We start from the raw sequence: 18,727 nt of genomic DNA, 5'->3' as shown, positions 1-18,727 counted from the left end.
TATATGCTTTTGTTGGAAGTGTTTTCTCGTCTCTGGTGTTACGGAAGTTACGTCTGTACAGACAAACATAATGACCAAAAATAACCTTGGGACGACGCATGCAAAGAGTTTAAAGAGAATAGCGAGTGCAAAACTAAAGATGATGCGAATAAATTAAAAAACGAATAATAATTAAATAATAGACAATGAATGAATAATGCGTATAAGAACGTCGTTCATTTTTTGCCGTAAAACTTGCAGCATGGCTGTTGTCGCAAATAACATTGATTAGAAGGATATGTTATTTTATTATGTGTTTTTACAACAATCCTTGACACGGGAATTCCCACCTATTAACTTTTACACCCTACATTTTGTAAACTTCGGCGCCTATGGTCCTTTACCTTCAGTCACAATTACCAAACAATTTTATTTCTCATGTATTAACTTTTAATTGTACTTGTATCTGTTCTAGTAAAAACTGTTCCATATGTGTAATAAATTTGTCAGATTAGCTGCTGAAAACTTGTTGCCTGTGTTATCTTTGGCTTGCTTAAATTTTAGGTTTCAGTCATTTAAAAGGTTACTTTTGACTTTTTAAATGTTTTTTTGTTACTTAAAATTGTGTATCTATCTATATTAACGCCAAAGTGTGTATTTAAGTTGCTAGGATACTTCTAGCTATTGCTATAGTATAAAGTATTAGCATTGTTTTAGTTACTATCATGCAAAACAGAATTAATGTTGCAATAAAAACTTGCCTTAAGTTGGAAGAAAAATTCTTTCCTCTTGATGCTGTGTAACCTTTTTAACTGTTTACCTTCCACCAAGTACATGCTTTATACACATCGTGATTAATTTAGTAAAGTTGTTTAGCAGCTTCCAATAACATGCCAAGCTATTTTTGGTTGCAATTCTGATTTTTGGGTTGGAATTAATTTTTGTATGGTTTTCTTTTACCATCCAATCAAATGGGTTTCTTTTTTCCTTGACTGAATTCGAAACAATTTACCTACTTATAAGACCTTTGCAACTTCGTTTTCATGTGGAAAAGTGGTTGTTGTTCACTTTTTTACATCTAAATTGTTTTGAGTTTGCTAGTTTATATCCCATGCATGTTGCTTAATTTTCTTAATGCATTGCCCATTTCAAACCTCAGAGACTTTGCCACATTTGCATGTTGTGATGATGGTCTTAACGCATTAGCGTCCTTGTAAACACTTTCTGCCTCGACATGTCATGGCAAACAATATGTTGTGTTAAAGATCTAACGATCTCACACTGCTTACAATACATACTTCACGTGTTGGACATGAACCAGTAGTATAGCGTCGTGTGCAACCTTACAACTTAATAAAACTCTAGTTCTTAAAGTCTTTGTTTTGAAATCTAACTATTGCAAAGTGTATACTAGTGCGAATCCTTTTACTTTGAACGTTCATCTTTTTTGTTCTCCAAAACTAAAACAGAAAACTGCTATTGATGAACGGGATAAAAACGTCAATATCCTGAGGGCTTAAAAGTGCAAGATGATAACTATTCTATGGTGTTATGAGGATACAAGGTGAGAACGTCCCCCAAACCAAAATACGTTCAAGTTAAAACTAAATGAAGCCATTGAAGCGCTAATCAGATCTTAGTGTCACCAGTTTTGCACGTTTCCTAAACGTTTTTAAAACTTGAACATATTATTTGGACCATTAAACCGAACCATTTTGTCCCAAGTGAGCTTTTAGAAACGGGGTTAAATGCACTAAAAAGAAAAGAGCAATAATCCGTTATTACATGCTTTTTATAAGCATACCTTGTCTGATGTTTCGTCAATACGTAAACATATGCTAAGTATAATACTGAGGCAACTACGTGTATTCACACGGGTAGAGTTTTTGATATTGCGCTCTTTTTCTTAAACACCTTTACTTTCTTTATACATATTACAATTAAATATGTTAAGTTAATCTAAGCCTATGCCTACATTAAACATAACTTGAGTTATAAGTCTCAAAATTGCAAACTGCCGAGCCCAGCTCTATCACCAAGTTTCATACGCTTACAAACAAACGATTTAGGTATATTATATACGATAACAAAGACAACCAACACTAAAATAAAAAGTAATGAAACAAAAATGCGCATAAAATTTTTTTACTTGGCTTATTAATTATTGTTACTATATGAGCTTGTTCCCTAATTTTGAAGCAAACCTGTAAAAGTGTATATGCCTTATGCCTTTCAATCTCCAGATATAATTATATTGTCTGGACATGGTTTGATCTTCACGCTGGTTGTCGCTGTTTCACCAAGCAGAAAAATAAATCATGCCGACGATTGCATAAAAATTATTATTAACAGGCATAGGTTGCAAACAACCATAATTGTGATGACTTGAACTCATGATAAGGACTTGAGTAACTTTTTGCGAAGACTTGATGACTCCATTCCCATCCTATAACATACGACTTCACTTGACTAAAGTCAGTTGTCGTCGATAAGGTTTCAGCTTTACCTTTAAAACATAATTTCTTTTTTCCACTGAACACATCAAAAATGTAACCTATCAATTAAAAAGGAAATTTGTTGTCTACGAACGCAAATGGAAAAGCAAAATGAATCAAATTTGTAAAGATTTTAAAGGTTTCGTGTTGACAAAAAAATGGTATTTTTGCCTTCCGTATGACTTACTCGGTTTTAGATAAAAAGTAACTACACTCGAGTTATTTCTTCCAAAAGATTTGACTTGCGACTTGAGTTTGATGACTTGTTTACGACTCTGGTTGAAATACCACAGTCTGCTAGTTGATTATTACGGTGATTTTCGCATTCTTATCATTTTAAACAGACACTTCAGTTAGGTTAAAAGTGAACTGTGCAAAATAACTTTGAACCAACAGTTTTTCGGGTGAAATAATAGTAACCTATCTACTAACAACTAAGTGCAGATGTTGGGCGAAATATGTATTAGAACCGTACCAAAAAACAACTGTGTGATATTTTGCTACCTCACGAAAATTGGTCCCATGCCGATGAGTAATGCGTTGGCTCAATTAATCGCCAGTGACTGATGCTGTATATTATATGCTAAACGTTAATCCATATTAGTTTTACTAACGCGAAGCGAGAAAGCATACGAATAAAACGAACGTACTGTTTCAGCAGAAATTTCCATTTAGCGATTTGTAGAAATTTATCAGAGAAATGTCATGCGTAGTCATTTTCGTCTTGAAAAATAACGCAATGTATTTTCGCGTTGTTACATCGCAGAGTTGTGATATTTTTAAAAGTTTAGGAAAAACTTTTATTCTAAGTTATTTAACACACGAATGACTCCACATTTAGGTTACACCAACATTATTTATAGTAGGCTGAATTGCCCAGGCTAATGACAAAATTCGGCTGAACGCCTATTCAATTATAGGCTATGTAGTATAGTAAGTACATCCGGATGGCCATTCTTAAACTGTTGATATAACAAGCCTGGTGCGGCAGAATGGTACGATACCCTGCGGGCTTAAAGCGTGCCTTGTAGTGGTTTCCCGTTTTGAGCTAATGAGTCATACCCGTAACCCTAACTTGTTGAAAAGATAAGTACAGAGAAACTGTAGTCAAGGTCCAAGCGAGAATGTTTGTGTACCAGTGCCTTAAATTGATCAAGTTCCTGTCGTCTAAAGTGATTATCGCAAAAAGAAAGCAGCCTTTAATTTCTTCTGTTATTCGAGTTTGGACATTTGTTTGCGCAAGGTAAGTTTCCAGACGAAACAAAAAAGCACAGATATATAAACTCCATTGTGCCTAAGTAATATTATCTTACGTCTGTTTACTGCCTTTATCGATGCATGGGAATCATGCCCATATCAGTGAAATAAAGCAGAATTCAAAAGCATAAAATGACGTTTTATGCAGTACTTAGAACAAATGTATTTTTGTTGGTGCGAAAGTAGTGTACATAAGTAACGTGGCAACACCTATATTGTTCAAAAACGTTTAAAAACAGCGAACGCGATTTATCCATAACGTTCCGTTCGTAGACTAGGGGGTACTCTCGGGCATCGATGCGTCATAAATTCATTTGTGACGTAGAATGCCGTAAATCATACAGTCACATGACGCACCGTCACGAGTTAGATTATGTTTATCTTTAGTCTACCAAGAGGCTACGCATAGAGACGTCTGTTTTATACTATGTGTATTTTTTGTTGTCTGAAAATTGCGTATCGCTTTTATAGTTTTGAGTGCTTTTATAGTTTATATACAACAGTGTACAACTGTTCATATACAACTTTTATAGTTTTTTATAGTTCGCTTTATTATACAACAGTCTTTATTTGGTATTTTATCCATAGTTTCAAACAAGTTATGATCATGCAGTTTAAATTTTGGTAGACCTAGTCAGGTAGTGTGTGAGTGTGTGGTTTGTTTTTGACTTCAGTGAGTGTCAGAGTGTGTGTAAATTTATTCCAAACCAGACCCAGTTGCCTTTTCACTTAAGCTGATAAGTTTTTAAAGTTCTACTAATGTATCATATAGGCTAGGGCAGTGCTTTTCAACCTTTTTGAGAACCATCCGCACATTTTTTTTCGCAAAAATTTCATCCGGACTTTAAACCAACCGAAAATTATTACACAAAAGAAAATGAAGAGACTTAACACTTTTTCATTCAAATGAAGAGACTTAACAACTTTTATCAATGACTCGGTTGCTGCTGAATGTTTCTGGCAATTTCAGACCAGTTAGGCACAACTTCTTGCTCCAAAGCTCCAAATGAATAAGTTTGTTTGAATAATTCCAAGTCAGAAAAAGTAAAAAATATGCACAATTTTCATCCGCACTCATCCGCACCGCGTTTGTCACCCGCACTGCAATTTTTTTCAACCGCACAAGTGCGTACCGTCCCACAGGTTGAAAAGCACTGGGCTAGGGTATTTATATTTTCTTTGACTTATTCAGCTTAAATCAATATTTTACTGCTGTGCAGTACTGGTCCTTCAAAACTTCATGTATGTTAGCATAAAAGAATTCATAATGTCACAGACTGAAAGGCAAGACTTGTTTGAGATATTTTTGAATCCACAATTTGTGATAAACAGAGAAAACATTGTCATTTCGGCGAGTTAAGCACCCACAGCATACCAAATTGGAAGTGTGAAAATGTTCTTTTAGCAAGAGATTCTAAGTATGAGCTGTCTTTTACAGTAAGCATCCGCTGATTAAACAGGATTATCAGGACAGTAAAAGAAGTTTATTAAGCCGTGCAAAATGATCAAAAATAAAAATAGTAGCTGCAGCTTCTGTTCGACAAAATACGGTAGTACTATGCAGTATAGTAGCTAGTCTGCTAGTATGCTTTACTTTTTTTAACACGCAGATGCCAATTTTGTAAGTTTCAAACTTTGTAAGTTACATTCTTATAATATATACATACATATATTTATATATATATATATATATATATATATATATATATAAGCAGCTAATCTTGGAAAATACCACACAAATTAACAGCATACCTGGGTCATACATACATATCTGTTTGTATGATACCACTTGGACACTTGCTTGGTGCCATAACAATCATATCTTTATAGATAGAGTATACACATATGCTAAATCGTATTTTACCTCTTTTATAGGTTTTTTGTAAAATTTACTTAGCATGACCAATTTTTGCTGACTCATTTTGGAGTCAGCAAAATTTTTAAAATACTTTTGATGTGTCATAAGTGGAAGAGTCACATGACAAGTCAAGAAATTCTTAATCACATGCACTGTCCATATGTAAACTCTGAAGTGAGAAATCGAAAATACCTGGAAACATTCACATCGTACCAAGGCAATGTAGCATGGTTTTACCTTTCTATTCATAATGGATGTATTCAGTAAAATTCAGAAAAAAATCAGCTCATCTGAGAAGAAATTTCAAAACTGCCGTTTTGCAAAATGCTTGTAAGTTTATATAAAATGCCTTACATTTTGAGTTTTGTCAGATTGTGTATGCCTTTTATCTCACATTGTTATTCTCTATATTTATTAAAATGGTGATAACGTTGATATTTTTATAGCTATGCTCATAAGGTATATAGGCCTATGCAATATGTATATAAATGTATTTATGCTTGTATCAGAGAGCTAAGATTGCCAGCATTGTATTTATTTCAAACAAAATATTTTTTCCACAAAAATATAGCCTACTAAGGCCTACATGCACCTGTTTTCATTCATGTTTCTGGATATCTATGTAAATAAGTAGTTTTACCAGGTATGTGAGCTAGTGAATATGTCACATTTAGACCCTGAAAGTCACAGTGCACCAGACCTATCATCTTTGTAGCAGTTTCCAGTTACTTGCTGATTTCTATGTAATTTGTTCTTTCAGTCATCTGAATGTGAGTCACAAGATCAGGAGCCCCAGTCATATGCTTTGCTTAGTGGTGTGAAATATTTGAACAGCATGGACCAACGCAGCAGTTTGCTGTTGTTACATAATGTAGACATCCTTTATGTGCAGTTAGACAACCATTTGGCCACTTAAGCTTGTCAGGTAAATTGTTTTCCCAACTTAAAGGGTTTTTGTTACTGGTGAACTTGAAAGTAATGAGGGCCGTTTATTAAGCAGATGTTTTAGTATCTTTCAGTATTTTTTAGAAATTACTGAAACAGGTTATATATAACTGTATACAGTATAGTTAACCAACAAGTGTTTTGCTGCAAGGGTTCAGTATAGTTAATTTAATTAATTTTGTGTAAGGTAACTTAAATGAAATAACTTAAGTGTGTAAGCTAACTTAATAAAGTTAAGAATATAATGATTATTACCAGTCATCAGCATGGTTTCATCTTAATATGGTCATTAGATAGGAAATGCATTAATGCTTGTCATGTGATGTGTATGACATGCACTGTAGCACATATTCAAATATCAAATACCACTTCCGAAAACATGCCACTAGCTACCGGTTGCACAGTGGACTACATGACTCTCTGCATTTATTGCTTTGATATTTGCAGATATACACAGTTATATAAACCCTAAGCCATCAATTGTGTTTCAAAAAGTGTACAACTAAACTATGTATTGCTTGGTTCGATTCAACGTTTGTTTCTACTTAGCCAGTGTAGTTTGTTATTGTTTTATTAAATACACCTAAGTACATACAAAATTGATGTTCATTATTCACAATGGCTCCGTTTTTTGATGTTTTACTGCGGTAAGTTAAATATCTGCTTTTTTCCGAATTGATATTACCATTGCATTTTATTTGTTATTTTGGAGGCCCATTCATATTGCAATATCTTAAGCATTGTTATAGCTATGAAACACACATAAAGATTTATGTGCATATGAATAAACATTAGCTATAATTTTGTTATATTATTTACAGCAAGGCCCGTTCGCTGCCACAAGTGTCGAAAATAAGCCCACCCCAACAACATGCCTCGTTTGCAGTCGATTCGTCGGAAGCCATGATTATGGTGGAGCGTCCACCCCCAGATATCAGGCTTGTCTTGTTTAAGGAGATTGGTGATACAAGCGACCGGAAAATCGTTTTTGACTCAAAATGTTTGCAGAAAATAGAATCTTCATCCTTTGTAAGTGTCAACTAGCTTTGTTGACCCACAAACATTTAATGACCTTATGTAAACATTTGCTTTCTGTATATATACATTTACTCTTTATACAAAGTAATATTTTAGTATTTTACATCTTTTTGTATATAGTTGAAATTAAACTGAAATTGTCAATATCCAATCACCTATGAACTATGATCTAACATACTCCTTTGGGTTATTATGTTCATTAAATCACATTCAAATTTCTTCAAACTTTGTAAAGGAAGCAAGCTGCAGTTCGTATGTGCATTCATAAACATATAACTTGTTCATAACGCAGTGTTGCAATTTTTATAGACTTCACAAGGACAAAATAATACATCAGGATCGAATGGCACCAGTGAAGCAAAATTCCATTATCAAGTATATAATGAGCTAGCTTGCTTAACTTATAGATTACTGTCTGCTCATTTTTATGTATGACTCTCTCATTTCGTTGGTATTGTTGTAGTTTAGAATGTTTTTTGTAATCTTGTCTTTATTTCAGTACATTCGGACTCCATCAGACTGGGGTGTTTTATCAGAGATGTTGTTTGGATCTGTGGGAATGGCACAGAAGGCGGCATCATTGAAAATTCACTACATGAAGTAATCATAAAATTTATAACATTAATATTCTTTTTCTTTACTACCTTGCTCTGAACAGTAGATGTACAGGTATACACTTATCACTTGATTATTAGTATTTTGGTAAAAACTGGAGTGAAGCGGTTGAGTACTAGATACAGGTGGTCAGGTTTCACTGTGCCTGCTTTAATGCTGCAATACTTGGCATTGCAGGAATCCACCAACTATAATGCTGAGCAGAGTATTTTGTCTGCCCTCGTTTAAAGATGCAACAACTGTCAGGTATGGAATGTGCTTTTCTGCCTTGTAAACGTTAGGGAGAAAATAAATTTTTATTGATCTTTTCTGAGCCTTGTTGGCGCCTGGCTGTTACAATTTAACACTTCTGGTTGTAATGCTATTTACTTAACGTGAAATTGATTTTTGTAAATTTTAGTCTGGACAGAGGAATGGAAAGCTTAGAAATGCAGCGGACAAATTCTGTTCTTAGCAGGAGAAAAGCTAAAACAATGCCAGGTATCCAAAATACCAACTGGTTGACGTTTTATAGTAATATTTTGTTTCTGAACCAAGTATTTTAATCAATAATTTTAATCACCCTCCTGATGCATGATTGCATAAATTTCAACTCAATTTCTTTTGCAATTAATAAATTAAATTCCGAATTAAAAAATAATTTATGCCGCAGTGCGACCAGGACATCATCTGGGTTGTTTCAATGTTTTTAGTTCCGTCAACTTCGTCAGAGTCACCTTGTTCATCAGTCGCGTCGTCTTATTCAAGTGGCGTCTTTCATCGATCCGATTCCGCAGCGTCATTATCTTCCTTTCTACCTAATTCTTTTACACTAAATACTGGTAAGAACTGTTAAGGCCGTTTTGTAAGTAGGCTATAGACGTTTGAATATATACGATAGTTGTAGTAAGGCTTGTTAAAACGTTAAAGCGCGATAACTCGTTATGTTTTGTCTAAGTGAATTGTTTGAAATTTTCTAAGTTAGGAATTTTTTGACTCTAGGTTCACTGGGAACGAATGCTTTAAGAATGCCGTCGAACTCAAATGGTCGAGCTCATTCTCTGCCTAAACACCAGAGAGATAGTTTCACGCTGCACGAGGAGGTACGGGCGCTTTTAATTCGGTGTTCATTTTTATTTGATTTCACCTGTAGTATTTCACCCAACCCAGACATCACGTACGTTCATGTTTCCGATTGGTAATTTGCGCAGACGCTAGAATATTATAGTCTTGCGGTTTCTTTAGCTTGCTCTTGGTATGAAGAAAATAGCTGGAAAAATCGTGTTTCCCGCTGCACTTTTAGTTTGGCAAAGCAGTCCGCAACCACAACACAGTGCGTTTTCGACAGGTGCTAAATCCAACCAGTCGTTCGTAGTCAATGGTTGCGACGGGGATGATATACTTGTGATGCTGGCCACAGTCTAGCTTTATAACTGACTACTACACAAGTTGTTTCCGATAATGTTTCTGTGTAACGATGCGAAATTCCACAAATAGTTCCTCCGTATGACGTTAAACAAATACAATACCGTTACCTAATAAAGTTAGGATGTCCGCAATTACAGTGAATATCGTAACCATTGTCAACTTGTGACCGAATCGCCACTATTGGTCACGAGACACAGGCTCTTTATTACACAATACCATGTCACGGAAAAGGCAGTTGTTGCGTAGGAGAGATTCGCTTTGTTTATTCAAGGAATATTGTATAATAGGCTGTACAATGTAGCGTTGCCAGCGACATACAGTCATCTTGTTCAAAATGTAAAACAAGGGAACTAGGTACAAACTACTATGTCGGGACTACTGCGTTTTGGCTACTAACGTCTTGTCACGTTAAGCCGTTGGCCGGCAACTATGTATTAAAATTGCATACTGTATTACGCAATGGTGGCAACTGGCAACAACATGTAAAAGCATTCTTACCTTGCAGCAGTCGGACAAAGTGCATTCCGCAATGCGACGGATTCGAATGCGAATAGGATTTGCTGTTTTGTGTGCACCCGAGCCCAGTAACGCAAGGTTAGTTCCTGCTTGCTTTACTGTAAAGTATTCACAGCAATCTTTTTACTATTGTTGAATTTTCATACTCTTTTTACATCGTTAATACCTGTTCCATTTTCGGTTGCCTTTATACTATTGTTGTGTGGAAAATTGTTCAAATACGGAACTAACCGATATTAAAGCTCTGTGTGGAAAATAATTCACAGAGCATGATACGTATGGGCTTGAAATGTCACGAGATGACAGACTCGCCCATGTAATTTTCGTGTCTTTTCGGTTACGTATTCTGTCTTTGCCAACGTTTATGAGATTTTTCTTCTCCGCAGCGCTTTTCAACAATTTTTCTTCGAACACTTTCCGATCATCGAGACCCACATGACGAGGTTGAAGATGGATATTGAAACCGCATTTCGACTGAAAACGAAAAACGATTTCATTGAAGCAATGATGAAGGTATAGTTATTATGGGATAGGAAGTATATTAATTGAATAAATACACGTTTTTGATGCAATTGTTTAATTTCGTCATCCATAATGTTCATAAATTACTCGAAACACATATAATTTATATCAGCATTTACTTTAGCATGCTTATACATTAAATTGTTTTAATTAATTACAAATCACGGCAGCCATCAAGAATTTACCGAACTGTATGTGCGTTCAGGCCCAACAGGCATTCTCGTCAAAACTTCAAGTTATTTATTCGACTGTTCGGTTGCCTGAACCCGTGTGGTCGCTCCTTTCTCTTCCAACGATTAAATCACCTCACCGTAGTGTAGTGGTCGATTCGTTCGTATCCGATCTTTCGAGATTGGTTCAAAGTTGCAACACGAAGCAGAAGAACTAGTGAGTTGTGATGGTTTATGTTCAGTCATAAATATTTAAAACTAGTGAGTTGTATTATTTGGTTAATATTCATGTGGCCATGACATAGTTTCTTCAACTGTCAATTGTCATCATTTTGACTATGCATGATGCTCTAACACCAGGATTGATTACTTGTCTTGTTATTGCCATAGTTAACGTTTTTCGAAGCAGCAGTAGATGTAACAAAGCTTAAGGAATTCTAAATTGTATTTCTTGCTTTTGAAGTTTTTTCAGTGGTCTTTTAACCGCTGTTTTGACCCATCATCTTGGTTGGGTTTCATCCGCGACTCCTATTACGGAAGGAAAGAGCGAAAATGACCCAAACGTTGATTACAACGCATTATGGGCTCAGCTCGGGTACGGATTTGAATGATAAAGGAACGCAAATAGAATCACTAAAACAGTAAAAGTTTTGCCGCCTCAACTTTACTAAAAATAGTTAATTTTCCATTTCCTCACATTAAAAAATAGTACATTAGTCACCGAAACGTCACGTCACATTAGTCAAGTTGAGTCGTTTCCTTGTTTTAAAATCTAAAAAAATTTTTTTACTAAAAAATCAAAAAATTGTCTTCCAGGGATTTATACGGCGCTGTCGGTTCGCCAACTAAAGTAAGCAGGACAGTTGTGACCGGGTCAGGACACGAGTCTGTGTCTTCCATCCTTTCTGTACTTTCCTATTTCATTAGATCAACTCGTGTCGATGACGTGGTACCGGTTCCGGAGAAAATTACCCCGCAGGTACTGGCGTAATTTCCGCTTTTTAAAAACAACTGAACATAGTAAATAAATAAGCATTTCACTCTAATCGCCGTTAAAAAAACTACAAAAATTAGCACGCGCCAAACTTGTGAGTTTAACAAACGAAATTTTCTTATTTTTTTTATAACTCTTTTACGTTTATTAAAAAGGACGTTTTTTCTGAAAAACTTATCACGTTATTTAGAGTTTGGGAATTACCCCTCCACCTACCAAATTCATCTCCCTCTCCTCGGTTCCATGCGAGATCGATGACTCGGATTACGTACTCGTGTCCGTCACCGACGATTGTGACAGTGCAGAAGATTCTACCAAAAATGAAAATAAGGAGAAGAAACCTGCACACAGCCTGTCCGTTGACCCTGCAAATAAGAGCTCAGTGTATGGGACCTCACCAAAGAGCGCGGTTTTAAGAAGTAAATCCTCCCCACAATCGACAAGAAGAGACGGTTGTTCATCTGAATCACTTTCAAGGAGTCACAGTGGACCGATGATAAAACGTTGCAATCGAAATCGTAGCAACGCCGTTCTGGAATCTCCCACTTTTATAAGGTAGGCCATTGTTAATATCACTTATGTGTATTCTATGGTTGAACATTAACTCTACTCTTTCCCCGAAAGTACATCGTTTTGTTATGTTGCATCTGCTGCGTTGAAAAGATTAACTTGCTTCGTGTAGGTTATGTCGTTATGTTCTTTACCGATTTTTTTTTTATTTAAAATCGCTGTTTTATTACAAACTCTAAGAAATTACACGTATTTTTATAAAATCTATTTATACTTAAAAAATACATAAATTCAGGTAACTTTTATAACAATGATATTTTCCTAACTGGCAAAATCATATTACTTGGACAAAGACAGTTCACTATTGCAATTATAACGACATACGAAATCGATCACGCCTGGGCAATATTTGCAATTCGTGATTCCGTAAACCCAAGGCTGCATGATTAGCAACGCATGGTCGCGTGACCATTTGTTTATGACGTGAATAATCAATCGATTGTTGACGAATGGTCATGTGCTTTAAAAAAACCTTGCAATTGTGACGGATGACAACACCTGGTGTGGTACATTTTTATTAGCCAGCGTTCTTATGACTTGGGTATAAACAGGCTGTTGTGTTTGCGCGGCGTTTTGCCTTAAAAAGCTAATCTCATCCATACGTTGCCGTTGTTGTTGTCTCAAGTTTAAGCTCGTTTTACTCATTTATTTTATGAATAACAACTTTGCTTCCGCATATAAGTGTATAATTCCATCAATGGACAAATGTGGTGGTGCAACTGCTTTTAGCTTTGTTTACTTCGCCTGGTAGTTCCTGTTATGACAAAGATACTGTTCCTGTTATATCAAGAGAACCGCGGCCTTATTCATTTCTAATTAAATCCACTTTCCACAGAAATCGAACATTTTCAAGTACGGCCGCTAGCAAGCCACGAAGCGTACAAAGCAGACGAACGTCAATTGGGTTCATTGATTGCGTAACATCGCCAGCAAAACAATCTTCAGACAATAATTTCTTTTCCAAATCACGTGACAGCAATACGACAAGTAAGTCATACTTATGCTGCTGAATTTGCGTTTTTCGCACCGCAAACACCGCTGCATACGCCATCGAATTTGTTTTTCTGCAACTCTCTGAATAAGCAGCCCATTTTTACTTCAGGTTCTAACACACAAGGGTCCTTCTGCATGAAGATAGACTGGCCTGAAGTACCAACTCATATCCCGGGAGAGGAAAAAATTTTATCGGCCTCTAAAACCAGAAAGATGTCGACGTCGCTACAACATATCCCGAGTGAGAAGTCGGATCTGTGTCAACTCGCTCCGTCTTTCGCAGAGAGGTTTTCTCCTCGAGTGGAGCGGGTGGTGAACGTGCAGCGCGCTTCTCCGCACGTGGGCGTGCAAGAGGTTGTAATTCCACTAACGGACACTTTGAGAATGGAAAAATCTTCAAATTCGTCACCTTCGCTGCAAGATTTGGGGAATGGACGCTCAACTCCGTCGCCCCACTCACAGAAAAAACTCTCCCCTAAGCCACCAACAAGATCCACATCTAATCCATCTGTTGACGCCGTTGGCTCTTTCAAACCAGGACATAAACGAAGTTCTTCTCATAATGATGTTAAAACTCGCGTTACTACGAGACGACGTCCCCTCCCTACCTCGCCTCCGTGCCCCGAAAGGACGTTGGAACAAGGTTCGAATCCCAGCGAAAGTGTCCCGGTCAAATCGGAGAGCCCCAGTTTCCAGCGCATTAAACTAATGCGAATTCCATCTGTTGAGATCAATCACAATGTGTTCGATGAATATTTTGATTCGGCGATAAATTCTTTAGACTCATCACCGCTAGATAGGGCCTCCGGGTCTACAGCTGTACTAGACGTCATTGATGAACAAAAGCAAGCTAGTGTTACGCACCACGTGGCCAGCTGCCCGAACTTTGCACAGAGCGCGGAAAAGGCACCGCCTATTCCACCACGCGTCGGAGCAAAAGTTACTTCCTCACATATAGAGCAGGGAAAAGTCGAAACGCGAACCAGCACGGAAACAAAACTGGACATCAAACCAATTTATCCGGACCTGTCCGACTTATCACCCGACCCCATTACTCCACCAGTACCACCTCCAAGAAGACCAAGCACAGACGTTAAGAAGATTTACCCCGCTCTTCCGATGGAACCCAACGACTCCTTTGACTCAGTGGAAAATGAGGAGAGAACCAGTTTTCATTCGTCGTATTCGCAAACTCCAACTTCCCTCCAACCGAGCTACCCTATCCCCTTCCCGAAAAGGCAGGTGTCTAGTCAAAGTGACGCCACATTGGAAACTGCAAGTGACGTAACATCGTCGCAAGGCATAGAACTGCCTTTAGCAAATATTGAAACAGCTCCGACTCCGACAGAAAGTGAGGGAACGATTTGGGAAGCAGCGACTGGATTTTCGTCACTCGTCGCTGAGTGAGTATCTTGGAATAATTTTTCATGTAGTTGATATAACAAGTCTTTTGCAAAGGTCTTCGTAGAATGACTAAAGTGCCCAAACTATTTGTTATTATAAACAATGCAACCCAACTCTTAGTTTGATTTATTTATCGTGAATGTTAAAACAAAGAACATAGAACATATAAATGACTTAGGCTTTGTTTGTGGCCTTGACAATAATTTCCAAATAATGTTGATTTTAACTGTTTTTTACAGCTACAGTCCTGAATATTTGAACGACTTTATTTTGCACGGTGTCTCCAACCAACCAGACATTCACAGCAAAATCATAAAGGACTTAAGCCACATGACCGGAAATTCAGCACTTGACGAACCAATCGCAGAAGCTTGTTGCATTTTGGCGGATACCGACAACTGGTGCGTGACTTGTTCGCTTTATGCTTTTGTCAAGGCTCTAAACCAGCGTGGTCCAACTGCAGGCCCGCGGGCCAACTTTGGCCCGCGAGCACCGATGTTTTGGCCCGCGAACTGATAGTCACCTTTGATAGTCGCTATTGTTGAGGAAGAACCTCGACCGCAGATGTCACATTGATCAGCATTTAAATTTTATCAGCTAAATTTTGAACTATTCTAATTTCAGTTTTAATAAAAAAGAGAACTTTTTTCAGTTCTTATATCAATGTCACATTGTTCTTCAGTTCTAATTTAAAAACATTGGCCCGCAAGATAAAAAATTTTCTGATTTTGGCCCGCGATGAAAAGAAGTTGGACCACGCTGCTCTAAACAAAAGCCTTCAGGCGTTTGAAAAAACTCATGTGTGTAACTTAGCCGTGTGCAAGCACAAAACCACTCTACAATTTTTTATAGCAAAGCATTATTAAGGGTTTGCAAGTTTAACCTTACGTTTCACAGGACGGTCAAAGTCTTCAGTAGCCAGAGATTGCGCAGCGGACCTCCCGATTTGCCAGCACTTACCTCCAAACTAGTCAGCAGTATTTTATCCACTGTCAGCCATATGCACGTTATGAAAATGTCGTCTCAATTTGTAAGTGTCCTAATCTGATTGTATTTGTGATTATGTGTTAAAGAAATCAGGATCTTTACATTGCTTTGTTTTGCAAAACTCATTGCTTCATTCATGTACAGTATATGACGTTTTGCTGTTTTTTGAAGTGCATGGATCACCTGGAAAATGAGCTCCGCCAGCTGGTGCTAAAGAGTCGCATGCTTGCCGAATATGTGAGGGGTCGGGTGCGTGTCACCGTGTCTCAGCTTTCAGCAGCTTTAGGGTAAGCATAAGACACCGTTAACTAGTTACGTTTACTCTTATAGCTGAAGCTAGAAATTGTTCGTGAGTTCACTGAAAGTCCATTTAAAATATCTCTTCCACTTGGCAGGATTGAGGCCCAAGATCTTCCTCTTCTCATGGCGATTGCATCTTGTCACAGTCCGCAAGTCGCTCCCAAGATGATGCCGTAAATACACTCAGATGACAAACGACTTTCTTTGGTGTGTTTCCTGCTTGTATAACGTCTCCTGACATCGATATGCAAACTTCGCACTGTTCTTCTGTCACGTAACAATCGTTTTGTCACGCATGCATGCGTTTTTGTGCAAAGTCAGTGTTTCTTTTAAACCGTCATTTTAAAGTAACAATTAGTAGTGTCCCGAAAAAAGTCGTTGCTTCTTTGTGGTCGAGGCATTTTTTGTTAAATTTCCAAAGTTTTCATTTGAAGGCTCAAGCCCACTCAATGTGATGTCATCATATTTATAATTGAAATCGCGCTCCTTCGCTTGATGTTAAATACTTTGTTTTTTGCACATCCTGTTGTTGTTTTCGTCGTAATTGTGGCCATTTTGTCATGATGAATCGCGCTAATGCATTAATCGCGAACTACAACAGCGCAATCACCGCAGCAATTGAGTGAAACCTCTGCAGCCTTTCGCTGTCCAGCCATCACGTAAATAGTGTTGCTGTTCGAATTTCTTCTTCCTCAGTTTGTCAGTAACGGTAGTCTTCATTTCAGTGAATTTTAGTTCCATTCGCGTTTTATGTTTTTACTCAACACTAATTTTCTAACATCGATGAACTAAACCTACCTTTACAGTTGTCCCGTTTTGCGATCACTATTTTGCTTTTCAACTAATTAGGGTAGTTCCTTATCCCTGGGATAATACCAATTACATTTTTGCCTCATTTTAAAATTTGAGTTGTTTTTTGGTATATTGTTTATTTCATGGTGCTGCTGTGTTGCGTAGTGATGCAATTATGTCCGCACAATAAACATCTGATCACGTGAAAACCTGAACTGCGTGGTTAAGTGACTCAATATTTACATTACTGCGATGTTTTGTCGTTTTTTACCCTTATACTGAAAGTAATTTGTGGATGACTGGTACGAGGAGCAGCGTTTGAATTATATTCTGATCTAATCTTTATGCATGTGCATTAAGTGATATATTCAAAGTGGAGATAGTTTTGATTAAGCCCATGTAGCCTTAATGATTTTAGAAGATCTTATTTTAATAAGATATTCGGTGATCCTCCATGACGAGCAAAAAAATTAATACAACCAAATTAACCCGAGCAAACTGCTTTAGCTTTACCGACTCACTATCTCAGTATATTTAAGAACTGTCCGTTCCGGGACAAATATTTTGAGAAATACATGTTATTGGGTCATCTCCTTCGATTGTGGATGTCAACTTCGTCACTGCCCTTGCTCCATACCCTCAGTCTGCATGCCGTTGACTTAACCGCCACCACGTTGACAGGTGGTAAAACTACACCTAAAGCGACCGAGAATGTCTGGCTACCTGGGCGGCAGAAAACAAACTGAGTTTTCTTTTTAATCCAAAAGGCAAAGCCACTTTGCTCCCCAAACTCCATAGAACAGTACAAAAGATACATTTCCGCGGTAACACCATCGATCCTCACTTATTACTGCTTGTAAGCTCCTGACGTCAGTTCCAAGCACATGAACTAAAGGTATAGCTTCTGAAGGGCATCTTGGAAACGCTCCTTAATTACCACGGAGCCCGTATCGGGCTCATCATGGTCCACTTTTCTAAACGACCATGCTTACCAAAATTTCTGCAGCGGACTATAGGCCTATTACTGCAGCCTAGTTGGTTTTTGGAAACTGTTTGTGGAAAACCGGATGACTATCTTCAAACGTACTAAGCCAATTCAATAAACAAAAAAGATGTTTTTTCTGAAATCGGTCAAATTTTTCCAACGACAGTTGATCAGTTCAAAGCTGTACACCATGACAAGCACTTATAACTGAAGAAAATTAGCTTATGGGATATTTTTGTAAACCTTAAAGTATACCATTGAATAGCATTATACGTGCCATGTTTTATAAAAAGATAGTGCTGCAGTGCTTTGGCTAGCCTGTTGCAAATAGCAAGCTTGCATAAAGATAACCAATCAATAAGGACTAATCACATATTAAAATGTTATATGGCGGATAAATAAATGACATTAGACTTTTCGCTTGGTAGCCTATAGACCTACCTTCTGATGACTGTAATATTTTCGATACTTGAAAAATCTTTTCGCCGGTAAATTGTATTCGTAAAAACATGATTTTAGAAAAAATCTTTAACAATAAAAACTGTTGGATGCGAGTGTATATAGGCTACCAATGCCGGTTTTGTGATACGACCGTTTGATTAGTGAAAAGATTTGTCATACAAATTTCGTGCAGATTTCGCCGTACAAACATTCATGAATAATTAATAGAAACTAATGCATTTAGTTGAACCTGGAAGTAGCTTTCAACGAATAGGAAAGAACTACCAATAATAAGAAGTCTATTTATTTTGCTCACATTGTGTTGACTTAGCACCGCAAAGTTTCAGAGAAATGCATTTCAACGATGAAATAATTAATAATTCACTGGTCAACAAAAATTTTGTTGCATTTCTACCAACACTTGTTCTTACTTAATTTGGGGGCGCTGAATCCGAATCT

At 37.2% G+C, this 18,727-nt stretch overlaps 1 protein-coding gene across 3 annotated transcripts; it reads left to right on the top strand.

Moving 5' to 3' along the window:
* Positions 1–5,588: 5,588 nt before the first annotated feature.
* LOC143464948 (folliculin-interacting protein 2-like) lies at positions 5,589–17,051 on the top strand. 3 transcript variants are annotated; one of them, XM_076963016.1, is made up of 20 exons: positions 5,589–5,919; positions 7,356–7,563; positions 7,882–7,947; positions 8,072–8,172; positions 8,365–8,433; positions 8,588–8,667; positions 8,880–9,008; positions 9,169–9,269; positions 10,103–10,188; positions 10,497–10,623; positions 10,838–11,019; positions 11,266–11,397; positions 11,619–11,781; positions 11,987–12,351; positions 13,202–13,353; positions 13,469–14,762; positions 15,003–15,164; positions 15,661–15,793; positions 15,922–16,037; positions 16,146–17,051. In XM_076963016.1, the coding sequence occupies exons 1-20, from the start codon at positions 5,840–5,842 to the stop codon at positions 16,225–16,227; spliced, it is 3,828 nt and encodes a 1,275-aa protein (XP_076819131.1). In that variant the 5' UTR covers positions 5,589–5,839; the 3' UTR covers positions 16,228–17,051. The 3 variants fall into 3 exon arrangements, with proteins under 3 accessions (XP_076819131.1, XP_076819130.1, XP_076819132.1); XM_076963015.1 differs by having other exon boundaries at positions 10,100–10,188; XM_076963017.1 differs by lacking the exon at positions 5,589–5,919 and adding an exon at positions 6,139–7,181 and having other exon boundaries at positions 10,100–10,188.
* The last annotated feature ends 1,676 nt before the right edge of the window (positions 17,052–18,727 follow it).

This window comes from Clavelina lepadiformis, chromosome 7 (genome assembly GCF_947623445.1).
Source record: "Clavelina lepadiformis chromosome 7, kaClaLepa1.1, whole genome shotgun sequence".
NCBI lineage: Eukaryota > Metazoa > Chordata > Ascidiacea > Aplousobranchia > Clavelinidae > Clavelina > Clavelina lepadiformis.
The sequence above is the reverse complement of the archived record's forward strand: the minus strand, read 5'-3'. Positions and strand labels throughout refer to the sequence as shown.